We start from the raw sequence: 24,318 nt of genomic DNA on the forward strand, positions 1-24,318 counted from the left end.
TTTAAAATCTTAAGTGTTGAATGAATGAACTAAAAACTATGGACAACTTACAGTGTAGCCAAAAGAAGTAGGTGCTTTTATGAATGTTTTCATTTCAGTTCTAAAATTTATGGCAGTCTTTTTGGAACAATTGGGAACCCTTAAAAATAGTAACTTCTTGAATATCCCATGTAATACATTTTAAAGAGTAAATTTTAAATTCCCCAAAACTTAACTCATGAGCCAATTGACACAAATTCAACTCAACAAATATTTTGCAGCAACTCTGTGCAGGATAATTAAGTGGACTGACCAGAACATGGCAGGACAGTCCATCCTCTTCCTTGTTTCCATTCTTCCGGAGGAGACAACAAACCCACCAAAGCAGCTGAGAGATAGAATACCAACTCTCTCCTGGAGAGGGTTGGAGGAGATCTGAGAAAGTGTCCTAGGGGCATTAGCACCTTTGTTGAAACTTGAAGGAAAACAAGGTTTCTGAGAAAGAATGTGCTTAATCATAGAGGACAAATATAAGTCGCCTCAAAGGCCTTTCAGAAGCTTTAATAAAAGCTTTCAGAGAATTAGATGAAGAGTTGTCACTTTAAATACCAAGGACTTTTTCATTTGGAAAACCTGCCTGCTCCATTCTGACCCTGCACAGCTTTGAAAATGATTGGCTTTGTTTCACAATGATAGGATGCTGAGAAATTCCCTATCTCTCAGCTAGTAGAAACCCGGTCCACTTGTTGATTATTTCTAATTAAAAACCTGCATGGACCATTCTTTTGTGTAAGCTTTGTGTTCTTGTTTTTTTCTTTTTGGAACACAGATAGCAGTGGACTGTTGCCAATCTTAGTTGGTATTTTGGACTCAGATTTTCAGTCTATACCTGAGAGTCTTCAAAAAGACATTGCTTGACATAAAAATGCCATAGCTTTGCTCCTGTGATAGGAGTGTTTGAGCAGTGTGTGTCTTTTATGTACGTAGTTGTTTGCATGATGTCTTCCCATTTGGAACGTGAGCTCCTTGCAGGCAGGAATCATGTTTTTGCTGTTATTTGTGTCCAGGTCTTGGTGTAGTACCCAGCACAAATAGGTTTAGAATACTCTGACCAACTGTCCGTTTAAATCAGATTTGCTCCCTAGTAATGTCTTAGTTCAGAGAAGATTAGTTACTCTTGGTTACCTTGTCCTATTAGGGCAGATAAATTTTGTCTCAGAAAGTGAATGATGGATTATGAATTGGGGTTAGTAGTTTTTTTTAAAATTTCAGTATGATGTAGATTTTTGACTTCTTAAAGATATATTTCATAATATGTTACAAATGATAGACTTTTGATACCATACTGTGGCAAATGATTGAAATTCATGATATAATACGTTTTAGAATCATTTGCCTTAAACTTGTTCCTTGGGTATGATGATGTCTGAATATGTACATTTCATTTTTCAAAAAAAATGACCACATCCATACGTATATGCCCAAACATATGAGCAAAATACATGTGCACATATATGTATAGGCATTTTTGATGAAAATATTAATTTTTTGGTCATAGATTCTGTGGCACCATTAAAACCTAGTATAGTAAGCTTATTATTCCTAGTTGAATATTCAGGCAGTCTTTGCTATGGAATGATGTCTTAAGCTGGTGTCACTCACCAGGATGGAATGAAAGGTTTATATGGTGTGTGGCTTGTTGGAGATTGAGTGGATGGGCTGTTTGTTGTCTGTTGGTCCACATGATATCTAGTCAGACCAGAATATCCCTCCTTCTCTCTCTCCCTCTTTCCTTCTGTCTTTCAATTCACATGGATTCCTTTTCTCCCTTTTTTCAAAGATCTTAGAGTGTAACCCAGAAGCCATGTTTTCTGATTTTATTATTAGGATACCATATTTAAAAAAAAAGCACTAGTCCAATGTTTCTAAGTTTTGAAACCTCCTAATGGATAGATGAGACAATATTTGTCAAAAAAAATTTGCAAGAAACAGGAGGTTATTAGCTCTCAAAAATGGTTCCATTAATTACTCTTTCACTCTGATATATCATTGTGAGGGAAAAAAAATCAGTTTAACTAGTTCTTTATGTTTTCCTAAAAATGGTTATTGCCGTGTCGTAAACTGCAGCACATTTTATTCAGAACTATTTTCATTCCATTTATGTTACTTTAAAAATTCTATTCTATGTAACTTGGATTTGTATGAGGAGAATGTTTAGTTTTGGTGTTTTTTGTGCAAGGCAGCATGCCTTAATTGAAGCCTGTTCTGTTTGGGCTCAGGAGACCTGGTTCTGATACTTTCTAGTTGGTGGGACTTTGACCAGCCGAGTCACTTTGAGGAAACTGATGTTCAGGTGGGGATAATACCAGTACTACCTACCTGACCCAGACTTGTCTTGAGGAAAATATTTGGTCACCTTAAAGTGACCATGAAGGAGTGACATGCTTCCCATGTGTTTTCAAGTTAAGATGTGGTGCTTATGTATCCATCATCAGACAAATATGTTTGGTGTCAGTTCTCAAAATTGTTAAATTTTGCTCCAACACAATCAACATGTCTCAATACTCTCCCCTCCCCTTATAGATCCCTTAAAAAAAACCAAGCAGAACTGTGTGATAAAGTGATGGCAGCTGGACAGAGCTCATGTGGCTTTTAGCTACTAGTTGCTAATTTCCTAAGAGAAAGGGAGTGTATTTTAATATCAGTGATCTGGAACCAACATTGGCTATTGTGTTTGACCTAAATTCTTTTAGTATTTATATTTATGTATAGATTTACATTTAACTTAGGTATAAATTAATACAAATTATATGACATACAATAGCTTTAATATAACATAATTGTATATGTAATCTATAACTTATATATAAATTTCATTTTCTCATTTTTATAGTCAATGAGTGTGCATAAATATAATATTGTTACAGATATCCCAGGTTTCCTCAAATTCTTGTCAGTCCTTTAGGGTACAAGTTGTTTTTTTTTTTTTAACTAGATTGAGCCTTTGAACAATATGGGAAGCACCATTATTTCATTATTCCATCAATTATCTGATGATAATAATTTATCTGATAATAAAGTTGTTAGAATTTCTGGTCAACAAAGATAAAATGTTTCACACTTTGCAATGAATAATGAAAAAGTGCTACTTTGAATTTTGAGGAAAAGATTTGGTCCCAGCCACTATGATAACTTGTTAATCTTTTAAAGTAATTTTGTGTGAATTTTATTTCTTTACAACAAGAAATTGTCATCTCTGTCTTCAAGAAGTAGGAGTATTTTTTTTCTATCCTTCATTCGTTAGGAGCTCCAAAAATGCTTGTTCACTAGCAGGCCACACTCAACATAAACAAATTATTCTAATTCTTAAAAAAATTCAAATTCACATTCTATTCATAAATTACACACATTCATTGACCTCTAAAGTGCATGCCAAACCCAGGTCGCAAAGAGTCAATGAAACATATAATACAGAAATCTTCTGAGATGTGGCAGTCCAACCTATGAAATGATAAATTTGTACCATGTTAATTTGTTAGACATTTCCTAAAGACACAAGGGCAGGATAGCTTAGTGTAAAGACCATTGGGTTTGGAAGCAGAGCATCTGTGCTTGAATCCTGGATCTGCTGTTTTTTTAGCTGTGTGACCATGGACAGTTTCCTCATCCATAAAATGAATAGGTTGAATTATGTAATCTCTAAGACCTATTCCTGGTCTAAATCCCAGAAGATCATGTGAATTTACAAAATTCCAACTTAATAATTTGAGCTTCCCCTCTGTTACTTCATCAAGGTATGGTGCCATACATACATGAAACAGTCTCTACCAGTTTTCCTGATGAATGTTTCTCAGTTGTGACCAACTCTTTTTGACCCCATTTGGGGTTTTCTTAGCAAAGATACTGGAATGGTTTGCCATTTCCTTCTACAGCTCACTTTACAGATGAAGAAACTGAGGCAAACAGGGTTAAGTGACTTTCCCTGGGTCACACACCTATTAAGTGTCTGAGGCCAGATTTTAACTCAGGAAGACAAGTCTTCCTGACTCCAGGTCTGGCACTTTATGCACTGCACTACCTAGCTGCCCTGCATTCCCAATGACTACAGATGTGAAAATACTAAATAAAATTATTTAACAGCATATTGCAATAAACATAATAAAAATTGTTCATTATCAATCAGGTTTTATATAAATTAGGCAAGGTTTAGATTGCCATCGTAAAATCTAGCAGTATGACAACATAGATTTTTTTTTCTTCTACCCAAGGAGTCTGGAGGATAGTCTTTACTGGATTTAGAGGAGTAAACAGTGTCCTTTCTCACACTGGAAACTCCTTTTGTTTTCTCCTCTATTAATAGCTATTTCTACATCTGTATCTCTATTTCTGTATATAAAATATACACAGGCAGGTGCTTAATAGTATTTCCTTGATGTGGCTCTTTAATCATGACTGCCATGATGTCTTCACAGGTGCAGGGCATTTTAGGTGCCCGTTAAATGTTTCCTAAATCCAGTTGGTATGATGTTGCAGTCTACTATTAGCACCCACCCAATATCTTCTGTCAGAAAAGGGAGTCTGTATTCAAGGGAATGGGTACTGTGTTACAAAGTTGCACAGAGGCAGGTTGAGGATTGATGTAAGGGAACATTTCTCAATGAACAGAGCATTGTAAAAGTGAATTTGGATGGCGGGGGAAGAGGGGACGGTGAGGGAGGAGAGGAATGGACTCTTCTCTTCCCTTTTCTTCTCCCTCTTGCTGCCAGGTCTTCAAGTTGAGGCTGTTGGGCCACTGAGTACTCTTGTGGGATTTCTTTTTCACTTGTGGGTTGATTTAGGTGATCTTGGAGCTCGTCATTTCTAATTCTGTGGCTGTGTGCAGGCAAGTCCCTTGACCAAGGAGGTCTGGGTCCATTGGTCATAGGTCAACCCAGGATGAGAACCCATCAGATCCGTGGAGCCTGGGTCCTAACATGACACCTAACTTCTGCCAGTTTTCTCAGATAAGTAGACACAAGAAGGACCCTGTGACTTCACAACCAGTAGGAAAATGTAGTTTCTTCTTGGCTTTTAATTTGTGTTCGTGATCTTTACTAGCATTTATTTGTATTATAAATTAGATTATATTTACTAGCAAAGGAAGCCATGGTATGGTGGAGAGAGAGCTAGCCTCAAGACCACCTGGGACGTGCGTTCAAGTGCTACCTCTGATACAGCCTGCCTGTGTGACCCTGGACATTAACCTTCCAGTGCTTGAGACAAGTGTCTAAAGGTGCTGGCCTGTATGGGTAAGAAGGGTTTCCCCGTATCACTATTATTCATTAGCAGAGCATGTTAGGAATTAACAAATTTTTGTTCTTGTTTCCATGACTGGAATGCCCTGGCCCTCTATGGCCCTGTTCCAGGAGGTGTGGACTTGAATTTCATCAAGAAGCTGCAGATCATTCTGAAGTTATTTGTATTCTGTCCTTAAAAAAAAAAGAAAACAACCTTAATATTAGAAACAGACTAAAAATAAATTTTGCAAACAGATACAACAAAATTCAGAGTTATCTTTCTGAACTTTAGAATTAAATGATACATAAGTGAAAAGGAATCCAAATTTGTGCATCCAACTGTGCAAAAAAAAAAAAAAAAGAATTACATCCCTGATGTGATGAGCATTTAAAACAGACTTTGGAAGCCATAGAAATACATATCTGCAGTGGTTGACTTTAATACACTTACTCTTTCTTGTTCATGTTTCCAGGGAGTGGTTTTAGTTGCTTCATCACCTTTTCACTATAATTGAGAATATGAATTTCTCTACAAAAGCCTAGAAGCCCAGTGCTAGGCGGCAAGCATTCAGCCAAGAAATACATTCCCTTTGTGATGTAGTCTGTGCATTAGCTTGAGCTTTGGAGGGTGGGGAGGAGGTGGGGGAAACCAACACAGGGCATCTTACATATACCAAGTGTGCCGTATGAAAGATACTGAGATTTCCTAGATCCTTCATTTGCAAACTTGCCAGGAAGCATTTACACCTTCAACTGAAGTAGTAGCTGGGCAACAGCTCTGATGAATAGTCTGTCCATGTTCCTTAACATTAGTGTGAGTTGAATCATTGCAGGTTGCTCAGTCAATGGGACATTGCTGTCTGCGAAAGCATCTCAGGAGAAGTAAAGACAATTTTAGCCAAGTTATAGCGTTACGTTAATTTTTGCCGAAAAGTGCATAGGCAGGTATGGTATTCACCTAATTGATTAAAAAAAAATCAATAAAAACATGTTCCATGGGGACCAGAAAATTTATGTTTTTTGTGGTGGTAAACATATCATAGCTTAATTTATTTTTTTTTAGTTTGTTAAATACTATTTATCAGTGCCTTTTATCTTTACATCACAACCTCTTCAGGGGAGAAAAGTAAAAATAACCCCTTCTCTCCCTTTTAGATCAAATCCCTTATGAGAAGAAAAAACAATTAAATACGACTATAACTTAACAATGTGTACAGCATTTTGTCTAGTAGTCTGTGTGCTGTGAGAAAGAAGGCAGAGATGTGTTTCAGTATTAGATTGCCTCATTAATGGCATTCTAGTAAATATTTGACAACTGTTGTACATTGGTTTCAGTCATGTCTGACTCTTTGTGATCCTATTTGTAATTTTCTTGGAGCGTGGTTTGCTATATCTTTCTCCAGCTTTTGTTTAACAGATAAGGAAACTGAGGCCAACTGGGTTAAGTGACTTACTATTAAGTGTGTGAGGCTAGATTTGAACTTGGGTCTTCTTGATTCCAGGCCTGGCACTCTATCCACTGTACCACTTAACTGCCCAGCTCTGCATCATTCACATTTTCTCTATTTGTTTCTTAAGTCTAGACAGTGAACAAAACAGTAGATCAAGCCCAGGTTTTTAGCAGTTGATGACTTCCCAGGCATGAGTGCTCATGTTGGAAATTTCAGCACTGGCCACCCTGTACTTTTCCAGGCTGGCTCCTAGCACGCTCTGTCCGAGGCCTTCGTTGGCTTTCCGCTTCCTCGCTGTTCAGCTCAGTTCAGTGGTCTCTTCACTGCCTGGGTGGTATCATTGTGTAGACTGTTCTTTTGAGTCTGTTCAGACACCTCCTTTGGTCATTTCTTCCCTCATTATGGTATTCGGTTACCTTCCCATGACCATGGTTCTTCAGCTCTTCCTCAGGTGATGGGCAAACCCTTTTTAATTCTAATTCTTTGCTGCCACAAAGAGTACTTTTATAAGTGTCTTGTTAGATGTTGGGCCATGGTTTCTGTCTTTGCCCTCCTTGGGGTATGCATATGCTCAGTGGTAGGTTTGCTCAGAAAATGGCGTCTGAACATGTTAGTCAGTGAAGTATAAGAATGAAGAGTGCCTGATTTGGATTTAAGAAGACCGGAGTTCAAATCCTGCTCCAGGTGCCTATGAGCTCTGTGACCTTGGGCAAGTCAGTTCAGCCTCTCTCTGCCTCAGTTTCCTCATCTGTAAAGTCAGAATAATAGCAGCACCTCCCTCCCAGGGTTGCTGTGAGGATCAAATGAGATAATATATGTGAAGTGCTTTGTAAGTCTTAAATTGCTTGTTTCTTATATGAATGAATGAATGAATGAATGAATGAATAAATGAATGTAAAAGCATTTATTAAGTGCTTATTGTGTACTGAGAACTATGTTAACCCTTTATTTCCCTGTTCCAGGAGGTCTAGATTTGAATTTTATCAAGAGAAAACTCACTTTCTAATAGGGGAGACAGTACCCATAGAAGGGTTCAGCTGCAGAGCCAATGGAGAGGCCCCATGGCACGAGGGCAAGGCAGCGGGGCATTTGTAAAGCATTTTCTTTACCACCAGTTTGATTGACAGAACTGTATGTGTTTCTTATGTTGCTGCATCTGACAATGCCTGTGACTTTGGTGAAAGTTGACTTCTCTGTGTAGCCAGTAGCTGTGGTGGCGGAGAAGAGCTGGGGCTTGCAGCTTTCACAGAAGCCTTTGCCAGGTTCCATCCCGTGGATGGTGGCTGTAGGGCTCGGCTGGTAACAGGTAGGGGTGGACTGAGGGTGCTGCTGATCCTGAAGTTCTTGGCCTTAACTGCCTTTATGTGGTACTTGGTTGGCAGGCGGTATTAATGGTGTGGGGATGGAGTGGCCCCTTTCCACTTGGGTTGCCCCCCACCGCCCCCGATGGTGTTGGAAACAGGTCCAGTGATCTGGACTTTGATTCCCAGTACTCTTGGACTCTTGGTCCTGGACTGTTTCTAACAGTCAGACGACAGTGAGAGCAGCTGGACCAATTAATTTTCAGCTCCGCCAGTGTTTGTCATAATTAATTTTAATTGGAAACTAGCTGCATCTCAAATTCTAGGTTGCTTTGTGTTTAGCAGCTTACATTGTATTTGTTATTCAGAGAGTTTAAAATGGGGTTTTGCTATAGTGGAAATTATTCACAATCAAAATACCTGGATTTGAATAGACTGACACTTATTAGCCATATATCTGTGGTCAGTTGCCTAAGTTGTCAGCCCTAGTTTCTCTAATTGCAAAGCTGGGATAAAAATATCTGGATTATCTACTCCAGAAGGTTATTGTGGGGATAGTGCTTTGTAATGTTAAAATGCTGTAAAACATGAATTAATATTATTTAATAGGTTTTTTCCTTTTCTCATTTTTGGGCCTTTTGCATTTCTTGGGTTAGAGTTAAAAGATGGAACATTTTAACATGTATCTTTGACATAGTGTTATTTGGGTTTTGTAAATCAGTGCTTTTATTGGGCCTCACATGATGCGTTGAAGAGAAATGGAATTTGAAGCCATGTGATTATGCCATTATTTATTTATATTGTGCATCCCTTGACCTTGGTCACTTTAGTGGTCCTCAGGGCATGAGACAGTGAATACAGGTAGTCTTCTGCCAAGGATGGACTTTTACCATTGACATTTTCCAGCATATTTGGGGATGGCAATCAGGAGAGTTCTTTTGATGATCTAAGCCATCATAAACTTAAAAGTAGTAAGGATGATTTTTTTCAATTTTACTGGTGAAAATACAGTATTAGTTTCTCAAAGAAAATGACCTTGTTCTACATTTCATGTACTTGTCAGTAGATTGTCAATTCTAGTGAACTGAGAATCATCCTTTTGTTTAATTTCAGCTTATTTATAACTTTTGCCTTTTGTTCATAGTGAGAAGGTCCATAATGTTTTGGCTCCTTGGTTGTCAGAGGAGAATCTTACATTTAGCCTACTGACAATAAAATTAATAGATTGGGGAGATTTCCTGTATTATATATGTTTTAGTAGAGGAAATGCTGTGTATAGTAGGTGCTCATTATAGTGGAACCTTTGGATCTTGGAGACAATAATTCTAACAAGTATGTTACTTTGTTTAAAAATTTCTCAGTAAAACTGTTGTTGGAACAATTTGCCTTAATGGTTAGGAAACTTTACCTGGAACCACCAAATTAACCCTCCACCACAGTGATTAGTAGCAATATTCGTAGTTGCTGTATGTACAGTGATATTTCTAGGCCAAGAATTATATGCTCTGAATTATCAGAATTTTGTTTGGGGGGGGATTGAGGAATTATAGTTCTAAAATTTTATTTTTAATAAATGCAGCTTTTGTTTGGTTAAAAAGTTTTGTAATTGTGTGAACTTTTCTAGTATTCTGTTTTGTAAATTTAATGGACAGCGATTTTACGGAATAGTTTCTAGCCTAGATCCATCTTTAAAGTGGCTCTAAGCCACTGCATGGGTTGGGATTTTCCAACCACTGTTGGCTACATACCCATTACAACCATGTGTGTACCTATATCTAGTCTTTCCATTGTGTTTATTGGATATAGACAGTCAAGGATTTGGCACTTTGGCTGTGGTGGTAAAAGGAACAATTAAGTCCTGATCTCTGCTTTTTAGTTTACAGGAACTTTTCTAGGGTGAGATCTCTCTGCAGACATATTTATCTCCTTAGTTTATCAGCCTAATTTTTCCATCTTTAACATTTTATATTTTCCTCTATCTTGGCCAAGTTCCTCCCCTGGAACCTGGAACACTTCAGCCAGAGGAATGGCTAACAAAATATGCTTCATTGTCTACTGGTGAAATGAAATTTTTTTTCTCTTCTCTTCCATTAATTTCATTTATTTGTAACATTCATTTAAAATTCTTTTTTGAGTCTCAAATTTTCTCTCTAGCCCTTTGTATCTTTAATAGAGATAAATCTAATCTTATTAGATTTGTCCCAGTGTATTAGCCTGTCACCAGACCTTATTGTAGCCTCCTTTTCATCGAGTCACACCTTCAAATATATCACTTTTTGAATCTTTTGAATCTTCTCTCTTGATGACAAACCATTCCCATCAGTTGTCATGCCTTAAAAATTCTACCTCTTCAGTTGCTTTTCTTGTATCTGTTTACTTCTCTGCAGTTCTGTCTCAATTATCTTAGTTTGAGCTCTCCATTTGGACTATTTAAATGACTTCCTAACTGGATTCCCTGAATTTACCTTCTCCTTTCAATAATCTATCTTCCATATGGTTACCAAACTGAAATTCCTAAAGTACAGGCCTGACTACATCCCTCTCTTACTCAAGAAGCCACAGTGACTTTTTATTGCCTCTAGGATAACCTACAACCTTTTTTGTATGTCATTAAAGCCCTTCAAAATCTGGCTCTGGGCTACTTGTTCGCTAGCCTTACTTCTGATTACACATAACTTTTCTTTACACACTCTACATACCCACCAAACTGGCTTATTTGCTGTTTCCCATACATGATCTTCCATCTCCCACCTCCATGATTTTGCACAGCTAGTGCATCCCCTAGACTGGAAAGCCCTCTCTTCTCACCTTTGCCTTTTACAAACTCTAGCTTTCTTCAGGGTCCAGCTGCAGTACTCCAACCTTCACTCTCATCCTGAGTGCCCCTGCCCTCTGTGCAAAGTGATTTCCCCTTATTCAGTTGTATTTTAATGAATCCATGTTTTCAGAAGTAGAGTTTAGGAAGCCCATAAAGGCGGAGGTCTGACAAATAAACGATCAGAAGCCTGTGAGGGCCTCTTGTCAGTGACCTTGACATTTCTATCTTCAAATTTCACCTGGAAGAAATTAGAATGGATGGTTAACTAATTCTTTGATTTGAATTTTGCATATTTGGGAGATCTGATGCTTAGGTATTACTGTGTTTGTGACCTATAGGAAAAGAAGAGAGGCTTTTGTTCTTTTAAATTGTCCTTTTAAGAGCCTCTCAGGCTGTTTTTTTCTTTTTCCTTGAGTAGAGATTTCCATGAAGGGGTGAAAAAGAAAAAAACAGAAAGTTGAGACTTGTCCATGAGTACATTGTTCCTGGCCTATCCCTGATTAATTTAGAGGGTGTGACATCTTGGTGATTTGGATTTGGGTCCTTCTGAGCTGCTCTCATTTAGACTTGGCTGCGCTGTAGCTTTCATGTAATTTGTCTTTCCTTGTGTATCATAACTAATTTGTTGGTGGGCTTTGAAGATTTTCACCGCTGTGTTTTTAAAATCCCAGACTTCTAAAGAGTGAGTGCAAAGAATGCAGAGTTCTATCAGGACACATCTAGAAATTGAGTGAACCCAGGGAAAGGATGCACCTGTTGTCACCCTCTCCCAGTTAGTTGCCAACCCTCAACTTCAGTCTCAAATTGGTTGGTCTTTTGCCTCAAATCAAAAGTTTTAGAAGGTAAAGAAAATGGAAGAGAGTGTGGGAGTTGGAGCCAAGAGACTTGGATTCCTGCCCTTGACCTGTTAGGAAATCATTTGGGTCACTGTTGGCAGGCCATTTAGTTCCTGTTTTCTCATCTATAAAATGAGATGTTCTCTTAAGTTCCTAAAGCACTATGATTTTTAATAAAGAAGGTTAATCTGATCAGTTCTATTTCTCCCACATACTCTTAAACTGAACAGTTTTCCTTGACTTGGACTAGACATTTGAATAATTATATTATCTGATGCTCCAAATGATTATTGTTGTATTTGTCCAGTTTAACTGGGGTGTGACATTCTCATGCTTCTCTTCTATTTATATGAATCCTGAATTTTGAAGGAGTGGAGAAGAGGTAGTAGGCTTTTGGGCTGTTCCTTAAAGCCCTAGTGAAATGGCACCTTTCACATGAAGCTCCCTTTATAAGGTTTTTCTCCAGTAGCCTTCATCTAGCACCTGGTCCTCTGATGCATTTCTATTGAAGTGTTTTGTATCATAGTGACCTTTCTTTATGTCATCCTAATGCTAGACTCATAGCTTCCCCAAGGTAGGGATTATGTTTTATCTAACCCTTTTATCTCTTTGATTGCTATATGCAGTGCTCTCTGTACACAGTAAGTACTTAATAAATATTTATTGACCGATTGAGTTATATGTGTGCTAATGGTCATCAGGGTTGACTGCTAAGTGTAAACCTATGGTGACAAATATTTGTATAATTGTAAGTTACTTGTATTTTTCTATTTCTTACCATATTTTCTTTTCTTTTTTTAAAATTTATTTAATATATTTAGTTTTCAGCACTGATTTTCACAAGAGTTTGAATTACAAATTTTCTCTCCATTTCTACCCTCCTGCCCACTCCAAGATGGCGTATATTCTGGTTGCCTCATTCCCCAGTCAGCCCTCCCATCTGTCACCCCACTCCCCTCCCATCCCCCTTTCCCTTCTTCTCTTGTAGGGCAAGATAAATTTCTACTCCCCATTGCCTGTGTATCTTATTTCCTAGTTACATGCAAAAACTTTTTTTTGTTGTTGTTGTTTTTGAACGTCTGTTTTTAAATCTTTGAGTTCCAAATTCTCTCCCCTCTTCCCTCCCCACCCACCCTCCCTAAGAAGGCAAGCAATTCAACATAGGCCACATGCATATCATTATGTAAAACCCTTCCACAGTACTCATGTTGTGAAAGATTAACTATGTTTTGCTCCTTCCTAACCTATCCCCCTTTATTGAATTTTCTCCCTTGACCCTGTCCCTTTTCGAAAGTGTTTGTTTTTGATTACTTCCTCCCCATGTCTGCCCTCCTTTCTATTGTCCCCCCTTTTTTTATCTTCTTCCTCCTTCTTTCCTGTGGGGTAAGATACCCAATTGAGTGTGTATGGTATTCCCTCCTCAGGTGAAATCCGATGAGAGCAAGATTCACTCATTCCCCTTCACCTGCCCCCTCTTCCCTTCCTAGAGAACCGCTTTTTCTTGCCATTTTTATTCGAGATAATTTACCCCATTCTATCTCTCCCTTTCTCCCTCTCTCAATATATTCCTCTCTTATCCCTTAATTCGATTTTATTTTTTTAGATATCATCCCTTCACATTGAACTCACCCTGTGCCCTCTGTTTATATATATATATATATATATGTATATATATACACATACACCTACATATATACATACATAGACACACACATACGTATATATATGCATATATATATATATATATATGCATATTCCTTTCAGCTACTATGATACTGAGGTCTCATGAATCATACACATCATCTTTCCATGTAAGAATGTAAACAAAACAGTTCAACTTTAGTAAGTCCCTTATGCTTTCTTTTTCTTGTTTACCTTTTCATGCTTCTCTTGATTCTTGTGTTTGAAAGTCAGATTTTCTATTCAGCTCTGGTCTTTTCACTGAGAAAGCTTGAAAGTCCTCTATTTTATTGAAAGTCAGTATTTTGCCTTGGAGCATGATACTTAGTTTTGCTGGGTAGGTGATTCTTGGTTTTAATCCTAGCTCCATTGACCTCTGGAATATCGTATTCCAAGCTCTTCAGTTCCTTAATGTGGAAGCTGCTAGATCCTGTGTTATCCTGATTGTTTTCCCACAATACTCAAATTGTTTCTATCCGGCTGCTTGCAGTATTTTCTCCTTGACCTGGGAACTCTGGACTTTGGTGACAATGTTCCTAGGAGTTTTCTTTTTGGGATCTTTTTGAGGAGGCGATCTGTGGATTCTTTCAATTTCTATTTTACCCTCTGGCTCTAGAATATCAGGGCAGTTCTCCTTGATAATTTCTTGAAAGATGATATCTAGGCTCTTTTTTTGATCATGGCTTTCAGGTAGTCCAGTAATTTTTAAATTGTCTCTCCTGGATCTATTTTCTAGGTCAGTGGTTTTTCCAATGAGATACTTCACATTGTCTTCCACTTTTTCATTCCTTTGGTTCTGTTTTATAATATTTTGATTTCTTATCAAGTCATTAGCTTCCACTTGCTCCAATCTAATTTTTAAGGTAATATTTTCTTCAGTGGTCTTTTGGACCTCCTTTTCCATTTGGCTAATTCTGCCTTTCAAGGCATTCTTCTCCTCATTGGCCTTTTGGAGCTCTTTTGCCATTTGAGTTAGTCTATTTTGTTGTTTTAGTTAGTCTATTTTTGTTGTTTTCTTCAATATTTTTTTCAGTATTTTTTTGGTTTTCCTTTAGCAAGTCATTGACTTGTTTTTCATGGTTTTCTTGCATCATTCTCATTTCTCATCCCAATTTTTCCTCTACTTCTCCAACTTGCTTTTCCAAATCCTTTTTTAGCTCTTCCGTGGCCTGAGACCAGTTCCTGTTTTTCTTGGAGGCTTTTGATGTAGGCTGTTTGACTCTGTTGACTTCTTCTGGCTGTATGTTTTAGTCTTCTTTGTCACCAAAGAAAGATTCCAAAGTCTGAGTCTGAGTCTGAGTGCGTTTTCGCTGCCTGGCCATGTTCCCAGCCAACTTACTTGACCCTTGAGTTTTTCGTCAGGGTATGACTGCTTGTAGAGCAAAGAGTACTTTGTTCCAAGCTTGAGGGAATGCGCCGTTGATTTCAGAGCTCTTTCTATACAGCCAGCTCTGCCACACCAGCACTCCTCCTTCCCCAAGAACCACCAGCCTGGACCTGACTCATATCTAAAGCTGGCTCTGCACTCTTGCTCTGATCCACCACTTAATTCCTCCCACCTGGTGGGCCTGGGACCTGAAGTAACTGCAGCTGTAGTTCTGTAGCTGTCCTACCTCCGCTGCCCCTGGGGCAGTGGCTGAACTGGGAACTCTTTCCCAGCAGCTTTTCCCACTAACCTTCTCTGTTGTTTTTGGTGTTTGTGGGTTGAGGAATCTGGTAACTGCCACAGTTCACTGATTCAGGGTGCTAGGGCCTGTTTCGCCCAGCTCCTGGTCTGGTTGGTCCTGCCGCCGCCCACGCTGAGCTCTGCTCCCCTCCACTCCGTGTGCGTGATAGACCTCATCCAGCGACCATCCAGGCTGTCCTGGGCTGGATCCTTGCTTCCCTCTGCTATTTTGGGGGTTCTGCAGTTCTAGAATTTGTTCAGAGCCATTTTTTTATAGGTTTTTTGGAGGAACCTGGTGGGGAGCTCATGCAAGTCCCTGATTTCCAGCCCCTTACCATATTTTCTACCTCTTATTAGCAATATATTTTTAGAGCAAGCTTACTGTTCTTTAGGGTAATGATAAAAGTTGCATGTGTAGTTCTGTTGAATTGGAAGTTCTGGTGTCCTACAGGCAAAGTAAAGTAATCCAGAAACTTTAAAAGTTTTGGCGATCTGCTGTTGGTATATTCTACTTAACAGCTACTGTTTGTAAGAGTGCTAGCAGATGTTGATTGATATAGTGTAGCTGACTAGTGTTAACAGTGATCATATCATAATTACATGTACTGCGTTGGAAATTAAATAACACTTGAACACCCAGTTCCATATAAACAATCTTGACACTAAGTCATTTTTAGGTGAGCACAGTGCCTTCAGTTCCTAACAGAAAAAATAAAGTTTCATAGGTAGTCATTGGTGAAAAGATGTCTAGGACTGTCTCTGCTGGCTCTCTGGATGTATTTTAGAAACTTGTATATATAGGCTTGACTGCCTTCTGCTTCAGAAGTCAGTGCTACCTGTCCAGTTCTTAAAGGAAATTTATAAATTCTTCCTGGATTTCCTTCTGTGTTTAACTTTGTCTCCCAGTTTCCCATTTATTGATGGATTCATTGATCCTAGTGGAGGGGACAGAATCCCAGGCTGGGAAGTAGGAGACCTTTTTCTGAATTCTGTCTCAGGTGCCTTCTAGTTGTATAAGCTTCAGGAGTCACTTAAACTTCAGTTTCCTCCTTTGTCAGATGAGATAATAGGACTTTCTCTACCACCTCCCAGGGTTGTTGGGGGAGAAGCACTTGGTGTAGACTTGAGCTGTTATTGTTATTATTTACTGTATGGCACTGGGGGTTTAACACCCTGTACTGAAGTCTGAGCATCTCTTAGGACTTGGGGAGGTGTGGCTTGGGAAAGTCATCCTCTTCCAGAGATTCTGTGTCCTAGCTAGAATGCACGTCTCAGATTCTTGTTTACTAGTAAGGGGCTGAAGGATCCAGTAATGCGAAGTCTGAGGCATAAGCAGTCTTCTGTGGCACTGACAGCCATGCATTCTAACCAGCTGACTGTGTTCTCTCTCCATGGTTGACTTGTCAGGTTCACCTCAGGCCCAGGAGCTTGCTATCACCTGCCATTATCAGCCTTTTAAAAAGGTGGGTGGATGGTGTGATGGCTGTTGGAACATCAGCCAGTTAGGGATTTTGGAAGGAAGAAGAGGACTCTTTCCCTCTGGCCTCTTTGTGAAAGGATTACTGTTTACCTGTTTTTTCTACTCTTCTCTACTCCTCCCCCCATGCGAAGGGAAACCTCTTCTGGTCCTTGGGGTGTAGCATCAAAGCAGATGGTGATGAGTTTTCTTTAATGTTATTTCCACACCGATAAAACTATCTTTCTTTCTGATCCTGAATGATTTGACAATGCTAAGCTTTGGTGGCAAGAATTTTCATTTCTGGGTCTTCAGTAGCTGTGGCTGCTATTGTTTCAATACTCTGAAGTCTTCTCTTCCTTTGACTCATTAACCTAGTATCTAGAGATAAAACAAAAGCTTTGATTGTGGCTTGATCGGTAGAAGAATAGTGAAAGTAAATTATTTGTCTTTAGTCATCCAGTAGGTAATTCTATATTCAGGTCATTGTCCTATCAGAACACTCTTTGGACTTAATATGAACATTAAAAATTGTTTTTACTTGTAATGGGGGAAAAATAAAATATTAAAAAGCAAAACAAAATACTTTTTGGACAGTAAATGTTAACTGACCATTTCTGTGTGCTCAAAACTGTATAAGATACATGTGGTGCTGTCTGTATATGCAAGAACTGTGCTGAGGGATGGGAGTAGAAAGACACTCCCTCCTTTCCCCAATTTCTACCTGCCCCCCCACCCCCCCGGCACCAAGAAGCTTCCTCTACTTTGGATATAGCATATAGATGGGCAGCTAGGTAGCACAGTGGATAGAGTGCTGGGCCTGGAGTCAGGAAGTCAGGTCAGAGGAGTGGTGGGCAGGGCGTCCCATTTGGCAGCAACGTGGAGTTTTCAGAGGGCATTAAAGTCAAATAGGACCAGGAGATATTTTGATCCAGGTTATGTTGTGCCTTGAATGCCTAGGTGAGAAGTTTGTGGTTTTATCATAGGCGACAAGGGGCCACGGTGGGTTTTGGAGCAGGAGAATGACACTTTAGAAACATGATTTTGTCAGTCATGTGGAGGGAGAGACTGGAGAGGGGAGAACCTGGGAGCAGATGGACCCAAAGGGAACCATGGCAGTTCTGAGTGCCTGAACTGCAGTGCTGGTTATGTGAATGCATAGTAAGGCGGCAGCATTGGGGAGGCCTTGGCTGTGAATTAGAAGTGTATTAGAGGCCATGTGGAGGAGTACCAAGAGTGAATGCTGCACTTGGAGGTGGGAGGGCCTGGGTGTGAATGCTGCTTCTGATCCCTGTTGGCTGTGTGACCCTGGACAAGTTATTGAAACTCGCCTCTCTATAGCATAATGTAACCATCTACATCATAAAGTTGTCATGAAGTTTAACATGGTAGTAAGTGAGAAAGAAGGATTGAGGATTATCCCAGTGTGATCAGACTTGTGAGACTAGGAGGATGGTGGTTCCCTCAGCAGAGATGGAGAAGGTTAAAGAACTGGCAGCTTCAAGAAGTTCTGCTTTGGAGATGCTGGTTGCATTTGATACGCCTGTGGCCTAGCCAGGGGGACCGGTCCTCTTGATAGGCAGGGATGGTGATCAGGACTGGGGTTCAAGAGAGATGAGGGCTGGAAATATATATTTGGGAGGCATCTGCAAAAAAGACGATAACCAAACCCTTGGAAGCTGAGCTCACCAAGGAAGACAATGTAGAGAAAGGATTAGAGTCCAAGGCAGTGCCTTCTGGGATGCCCCAGCTTGGCAGGGAGTGGTGGGTATAAGCAAAGGAGACTGAAGTGGTCATGGTGCTACAGGGTCATGCATAGATCTCGAAGGGACAGCAGGGTCCATCTGGTCCATCCCTTTCGTTGTACAGGTAAGGAAACTGAGACTCGACCCAAGGTCATACAGTTGGAGTGAGAAGTGGGCTTGGAGTTCCTGGCTGTCTGACTTCAGAGCCTGGCTTCCTTCTCCTGTGGGATGAGTCTGTGTCAGTGGTATTTGGCATTATTTGTGCTTTGGATTACACAAGTCAATGAGGTGCTTAAAATGAATTGTCACAGAGCTTAAAGTATAAATGTAAAATTGGTGCATAGGCCTTTGCCGATGGCAAAATACCCCCAAATGCATTCTGATAGTAAGGTGGTGAAACTATAAGGACAGAAAGGGAAGGGAATAAGCATTTATTAAGAGTTTATTGTGTGCCAGGCACTATGCTAACTGCTTTACAAATATTATATCATTTTTTATATAAGGACCTTTAAAAAAAAGATATCATTACAGAAATAGTAAAGCCAAATTAATTTTTAAAAACCTATTTGATTAAAATTAAGATTATTCTTTTAGCCTAGAACTAACTCATAATTTGGAGATTTTTTTCAGATGCCAAATGATGCCATCTGTGAAATTGGCTTTTGTGACGAAGTATATACTAAAACGTGGTAGGGAATTTTGCTTTGTAATCCTAATTAATCCTGTACTTCAAGGATTAATGATTTAATTGGTGGGAGGATCCTTTCCATCAATGTAAATTGCAAACCTAGGTAGTATGTAGTCATTGAGAGAAGTTGTGGCTAATAAAATTTCACCTGGTTGCCAATCTTTTGGTAACAAGTCTTCCCAGACTTTAAAAGGCTGATGTTAAAGAATGCCCTACAAATTCCCCATCCTAAAGCCTTGCCAGTTTGAGTACAAATTTAAGACTTTGCCTTCCAGTGACATAGATTTTAAGAACCCAGAATCACCACCCACATCACAATGAGGTAGGGTAAGACTTTGGTGAAGGCTAATGTTGATTTATTGAAATATTGAACTTGCTATTTGAACAATGAATTTACTCTTTTCAGTTTTAAATGGTGGTGTCCCAAAATGCCCTACTTAGGCAATTACTTGAGGATGTTTTTACTTACCTCCCTACCCTCCCCCAGCAGTTTAGTGATCATTTCTTCAAACTTAAATTTATGTCTAGTTTTAAAAATGTTTTCAGTATAATTCTTCTTTAAGTAAGTACCACATTTCAAAAATTAATTAATCTTGAAATATAGTGTATTTTATCTGATAAAATTACTACATATGTTGCTTCCCTTCAGAGAAGAAAATTGAAGTTTCTTTGGCTTTATGGTTTGAAGACTTTTCTATAGAATTTATCAGTTTAGAATACCAATGTCATTCTGCCAGTGATCATCACCGACTCATATCTCTAATAAAATTAGATCTGAGTGCAAAAAAATTGGTAATTCTTGGAATGGCTAGATAAAAAATTTAATCAATTAGAACTTTAGGCTTTGGATTATAGGAGATAGTTGGGATAGAATGGGTAAAGATTAGAGTAAATTTTTGAAGCTGTTTCAAAGAGCTTATTGATTAAAGGTCCTGTTAAGTCTTGTTTATCTTAGCAGAGATATGGAAAATATTTTCAGTCCTAGAATATCTTTTCTTTGCCACTCAGTATACTACTTGTGGGGTTCTTTGGGGGTGGAGGTGGGGTTAGTGACAGATTTGTATTTCCTATTCCTTAATTCAGTTCAATTACTACAGATAATAGAGAACTGACCTTATTAGATTAATCTAATGTACAATTAACGTGTTGTTTCTTTAAGTTATTTTTTCTTTGTGATTTTTGTTTCATAGCGTCGTCCCCCAGACTACAGTAATACTGAACAATGATCGACAGAACTCCATTGTAGCCAAGATGGTTGGGCAAGAAGAACCTTTGAGCAGGGCAACGGATTCCCTGGAAAATATCCTTAGCAAGTCAGTAGCTACAGCACCAATCCCACCTCTCTGTATCCATTTGACACTCTTACCAGTCTCTTTGAAAAGACCAAACTCAAGACCATTTCTCTTTTGTTATGCTAAGGAAGAAATCAGAATCTATTTATATTGCTACAGACATTGAAACTGTCTGAAAAAAGAAACCACCCAGACTTTTGGTGTGACTATTTATAAAGTTAGTTAAATTATTATGAGTGCCATTGTCCTGAGTGACTTATTATAAAGTGGGTGATGTGGTATAGGTTGATAAGGAATTTTGGAACTTTTTTAGGTTCTGAGTTTAGCTCAGACAGTGAATTCTTACAAAATGTTCAGGGAATCGCTTGGACGTTTCTTCAGTATTAGTATGAGATTACTCATCTTGTTCACAGGAATATTTTTTTTCATTGGTTTGTTGAGAAAATTGGCCAACATCAGAGATAGTTAAGTGCTAACCATTTTTCTGAATCAGTAGCAGCAATATTGAGATGTTTACATCACCTGCTTTTCTTTTCACTTAATTCTGTGGGCATATCTATTTTATGACTTTTTTAAATAATAATATTTTTTAGTTAAAAATTGCAAATTTCAGAATGCTTAGGCATGGGGAAAAAGCATACAGTTATCACTATTCCGGTAAATTATTTTTGGCCACCCCAACTATGACAAACTCGTTTCCTCCATTCTCCTCCCAAAGATAACTTTTCTGCCACTCGTTTTCCATCTACTGCCTTATAAAGCCTTGGGTTGCTTTTTCTACCAAACTTTCTCTGTTAGCAAACTGCTTCCTCTCCCACTTTTAGTGTATCTTTATTATCTTGGCCTAATACTCTGGGAAACCATCTGGGTCTATGGAAAGCTGAGAATGGCCAGGATAGGAAAGAAGGTGACAATGTCCCCGAGCTTTCCTCTCAGTTGTCTTCGTGACTTGAAATGAGAAGAGTTGATTTGTTTCACCAAGTATCATTGAGCTAAGTTAGGGTGCCTGCTACCCTCCCTCTAAGAGGAACCCCAATTTGAATAGTCAGCATTGTCAAGATGGTGGTCCAGAAGCAGCCCATGCCACACCAGCCAGTCCCTTCTATTTTTTGTCATGTAGAGTGACACAAAATGTTGCCTTTCTCTCCAGAAATCCCCTTGTTATTCACCAGTGCCAGTTAAGGGATTAGAAAGGAGTTAGTATAGAAGTCTGGAATTAGGAGAGGGTGAAGAAGATGTCAGAATCCCTTCCCAGCTGTCATCTGGTTTCTCCTAGTTCTTTGTCTCTCTAAAGGCCTGCTCTCTTTGACGCTGAGATGGCTGAAGTGCTTGGTAAAACCTAGTGGATTATCTGCTGTTTTATTATCTGCTTTCTGCTCTCTTTGTGTTGGGATCATCAGGATTTCAAATGCTGCAGCACTTAGAGCGGTTGATGTCTTGCACTGAATTGACTGTGGAATTTTCTAAACCCTCCCTTCCCCTTTCCCCCTGCCCCCCCCCCCCCCCTTTTTTTTGCCCCATCCTGGTATTTTAGAAAGAGAAAGAGGGTAAAAAACAAAAAAGTCGTTGAGCTCTTTCACTTGTTAATTCTCTACCAGCTGCCCTAGTGTTCTATGTTTTGTCATAGAGTCAAGTTACCCTGTCTTATTTGGTGATGAAACTAGCACTTCAAATAAGTCACAGAGAGTGCAGGCATTACTTTCTTATCTTCGAAATATGATCGACATCCTTAGATTTTCGGATGGATGGCTTTTGTGTGATTCCGACGTTAGTATCGTGGAATTGCTTTTTAACGTTTCAGCTCTCTACCTCGTCACTTACCCCTTCTTGTTCTTGATCCTTATATGGTATGTGGTACCATACGGGAGAATGCCTTGATCTGTATGAAGTGTAAAACCTATTCTTTAAAGAAAAAAAAAGTCCCAATGATTCACTGTTAGACTCTCCTCTTTTTATTCCATAAATTGACAAGATGTGGGTCTGCTTTGTTTCTGTTTCAGTGCTGTTCCTGCACGTAGGCAAAACACCATAGTGGTGAAGGTTCCAGGCCACGAAGATAGTCACAATGAAGACGGGGAGAGTGGATCAGAGGCCAGTGACTCTGTTTCCAATAGTGGACAGTCAGGAAGCCAGAACATTGGAAACAATGTTACTTTGATTACGTTGAATTCAGAAGGTATGTCCTATCTAGTGTGTGTTAAAGAAAATGAATGAAAATCTTCATATTGAGTTAAGACTATAGTAACTTTAAATGGACTCCATTTCCTTTGATTCCCTTATGGGATGATTTTTAAGGACAACTGTTGGCCAGTTTGTTGTGGCATTAAAATAGAACCTTCATTTATAATACGTGGTGAATATGATCCAGATCAAAGTCTTGGGAGTTTTTACATCATTTCACAGCTATTCGTTGAATTATCTTTTCAAAATTATATTATATTTAGTAGAGATAAAATTTTGAAAATGAAGATGCAGCATTGCGTTTATCACTTAGAACAGAGATAGAATTTTAGAATCATAGATTGTCAGAGTTCAGAAGGTACTCAGAGACTATATCTCTTCTACCTTGGACCTGGACAAGAATTCCCTGCACAATATAGTTGAGAGTGGTCATCTGGTCTTTTCTCCCAGACCTCTCTTTATTATCAAGAGCCTAACATCTGCCAAGGGAGCTCATGCTATTTGTGTATTGCTTTAATTAGGAGGATTTTTTTAATGTCCATCAGGCCTCCATTTCCCTCTTCGCTACTAATACATACTGCTCCCAGTTCTATTCTCTAGGGCTGAGCAGAACAAGTCTAACCCCTTAAAAAAGTAAAAAATTAGTGATGTTTTTATAAAATTCCTTGATCCTTCCCAAGGAGCCGTATCTTATAATAAAGAGTTAAGAAAGGAAGAAAGACAAAAAAAAGTTCTTAACTAATGTGAAAAAAAGGTCTAACTTTTCTGAAGTGTTGTATACCCATGGTCCCTTATGTCTGCAATGAACTGTTTTTGTGGGAAGGGAAATGTCTTCTCATGTGGTTCCTTTGGGGCCAAGCTTGGCCATGATAATTTTGTAGCTCTAATCTCTCTTAAATGGTATGGTTCTTCAAGTATTGGAAAACAGTTACCACGTGCTTCTCCCTTCCTTTCTCCTGTTTCTTCAACTTGTCCTTCAATGCCTTGAAGTCAAGGTCCATCACCATCCTGGTTGCTCTTTGAATCCAGGCCTTCTCTCCAGTTTGTCAGTGTTCCTCCTAAAATGGAGGGCCCGTGACTTACTAATCTATTTCAGATGTGGTCTGGCCATGGCAGGGCATAGTGGGACCATCGTCCTCCTAGACCCGGGAGTTCTACTTCCTTTTGGTGCAGCCTGAGACGGAAGGTACTTTTTACACTGTGACTCCTTCTGAGCTTGCAGCGTACCATGATATCCAGATGTTTTTTGTATGAATGACTGAATACCTCCCCACTTCCCTTATTTTATACGTAGACAGTTGAGTTTTTGATTCCAAATGTCAGATTTCAAATTTACTCACGTTAAGTTTTATTAGATCAATATTTTTAAGGACTTAGAATCTCTGGCTTCCTTCAAGGTTCTATCTCAATATTATCTACTACCTAGGGGCCTTTCCTGATCTTTCCACCCCAGCTTTTCTTCCTTTATTCCAAGTACTACCCTCTCTCCCAATTGTTAGGGTCCACCTCCCCTAGCAACACTGCCTAAGATTTACTAAGTATATATTTTGTAGTTTTGTGTTTGTGTACATTCTCCCCCTTCCCTCCCAACCCCACTAGGATGTAAGCTCCTTCAGGGCAGGTGCTATTACTGGTTTTGTTTTTGTGTTTGCAGCACAGTGCCTGGCACAGAGTATGTGCTTCATAATTGCTTATGGAATTGAAGGCCTCTTTCACTCCTCCTTCCCCCTTCACAGTCTACAGATCTTTGAGGAAGAGCAAAAATGTTTAATATATCAGTTGCTGTAATTTATTGACCTATTTCATGGATATGGAATTCTTTAGAAAAATAAACAGTATGCTAGCTCATAAATATTTAAGATTCCCAACAGGAATAGGCCATTCATTTATCTTGTCAGTAATTTCAGGGCTGCATAGAAACTTTATTTTAAGCACAAAAATGCCTATAA

The 24,318-nt window shown here is 39.0% G+C and overlaps 1 protein-coding gene across 4 annotated transcripts in view; it reads left to right on the forward strand.

Annotated features, from left to right (window-relative positions):
• LOC118845036 (BTG3 associated nuclear protein) overlaps positions 1-24,318 on the forward strand; it is a 251,976-nt gene that overhangs the window by 46,158 nt on the left and 181,500 nt on the right. For 2 of the 4 annotated variants that reach the window (XM_036753062.1, XM_036753063.1), the window contains exons 5-6: positions 20,087-20,209; positions 22,189-22,364. In XM_036753062.1, the coding sequence (XP_036608957.1) occupies positions 20,087-20,209; positions 22,189-22,364 (299 nt within the window). The remainder of the gene's footprint in view (positions 1-20,086; positions 20,210-22,188; positions 22,365-24,318) is intronic. The other 2 variants (XM_036753064.1, XM_036753065.1) reach the window with 1 other exon arrangement.

The sequence above is a fragment of the Trichosurus vulpecula genome, chromosome 3, assembly GCF_011100635.1.
Source record: "Trichosurus vulpecula isolate mTriVul1 chromosome 3, mTriVul1.pri, whole genome shotgun sequence".
NCBI lineage: Eukaryota > Metazoa > Chordata > Mammalia > Diprotodontia > Phalangeridae > Trichosurus > Trichosurus vulpecula.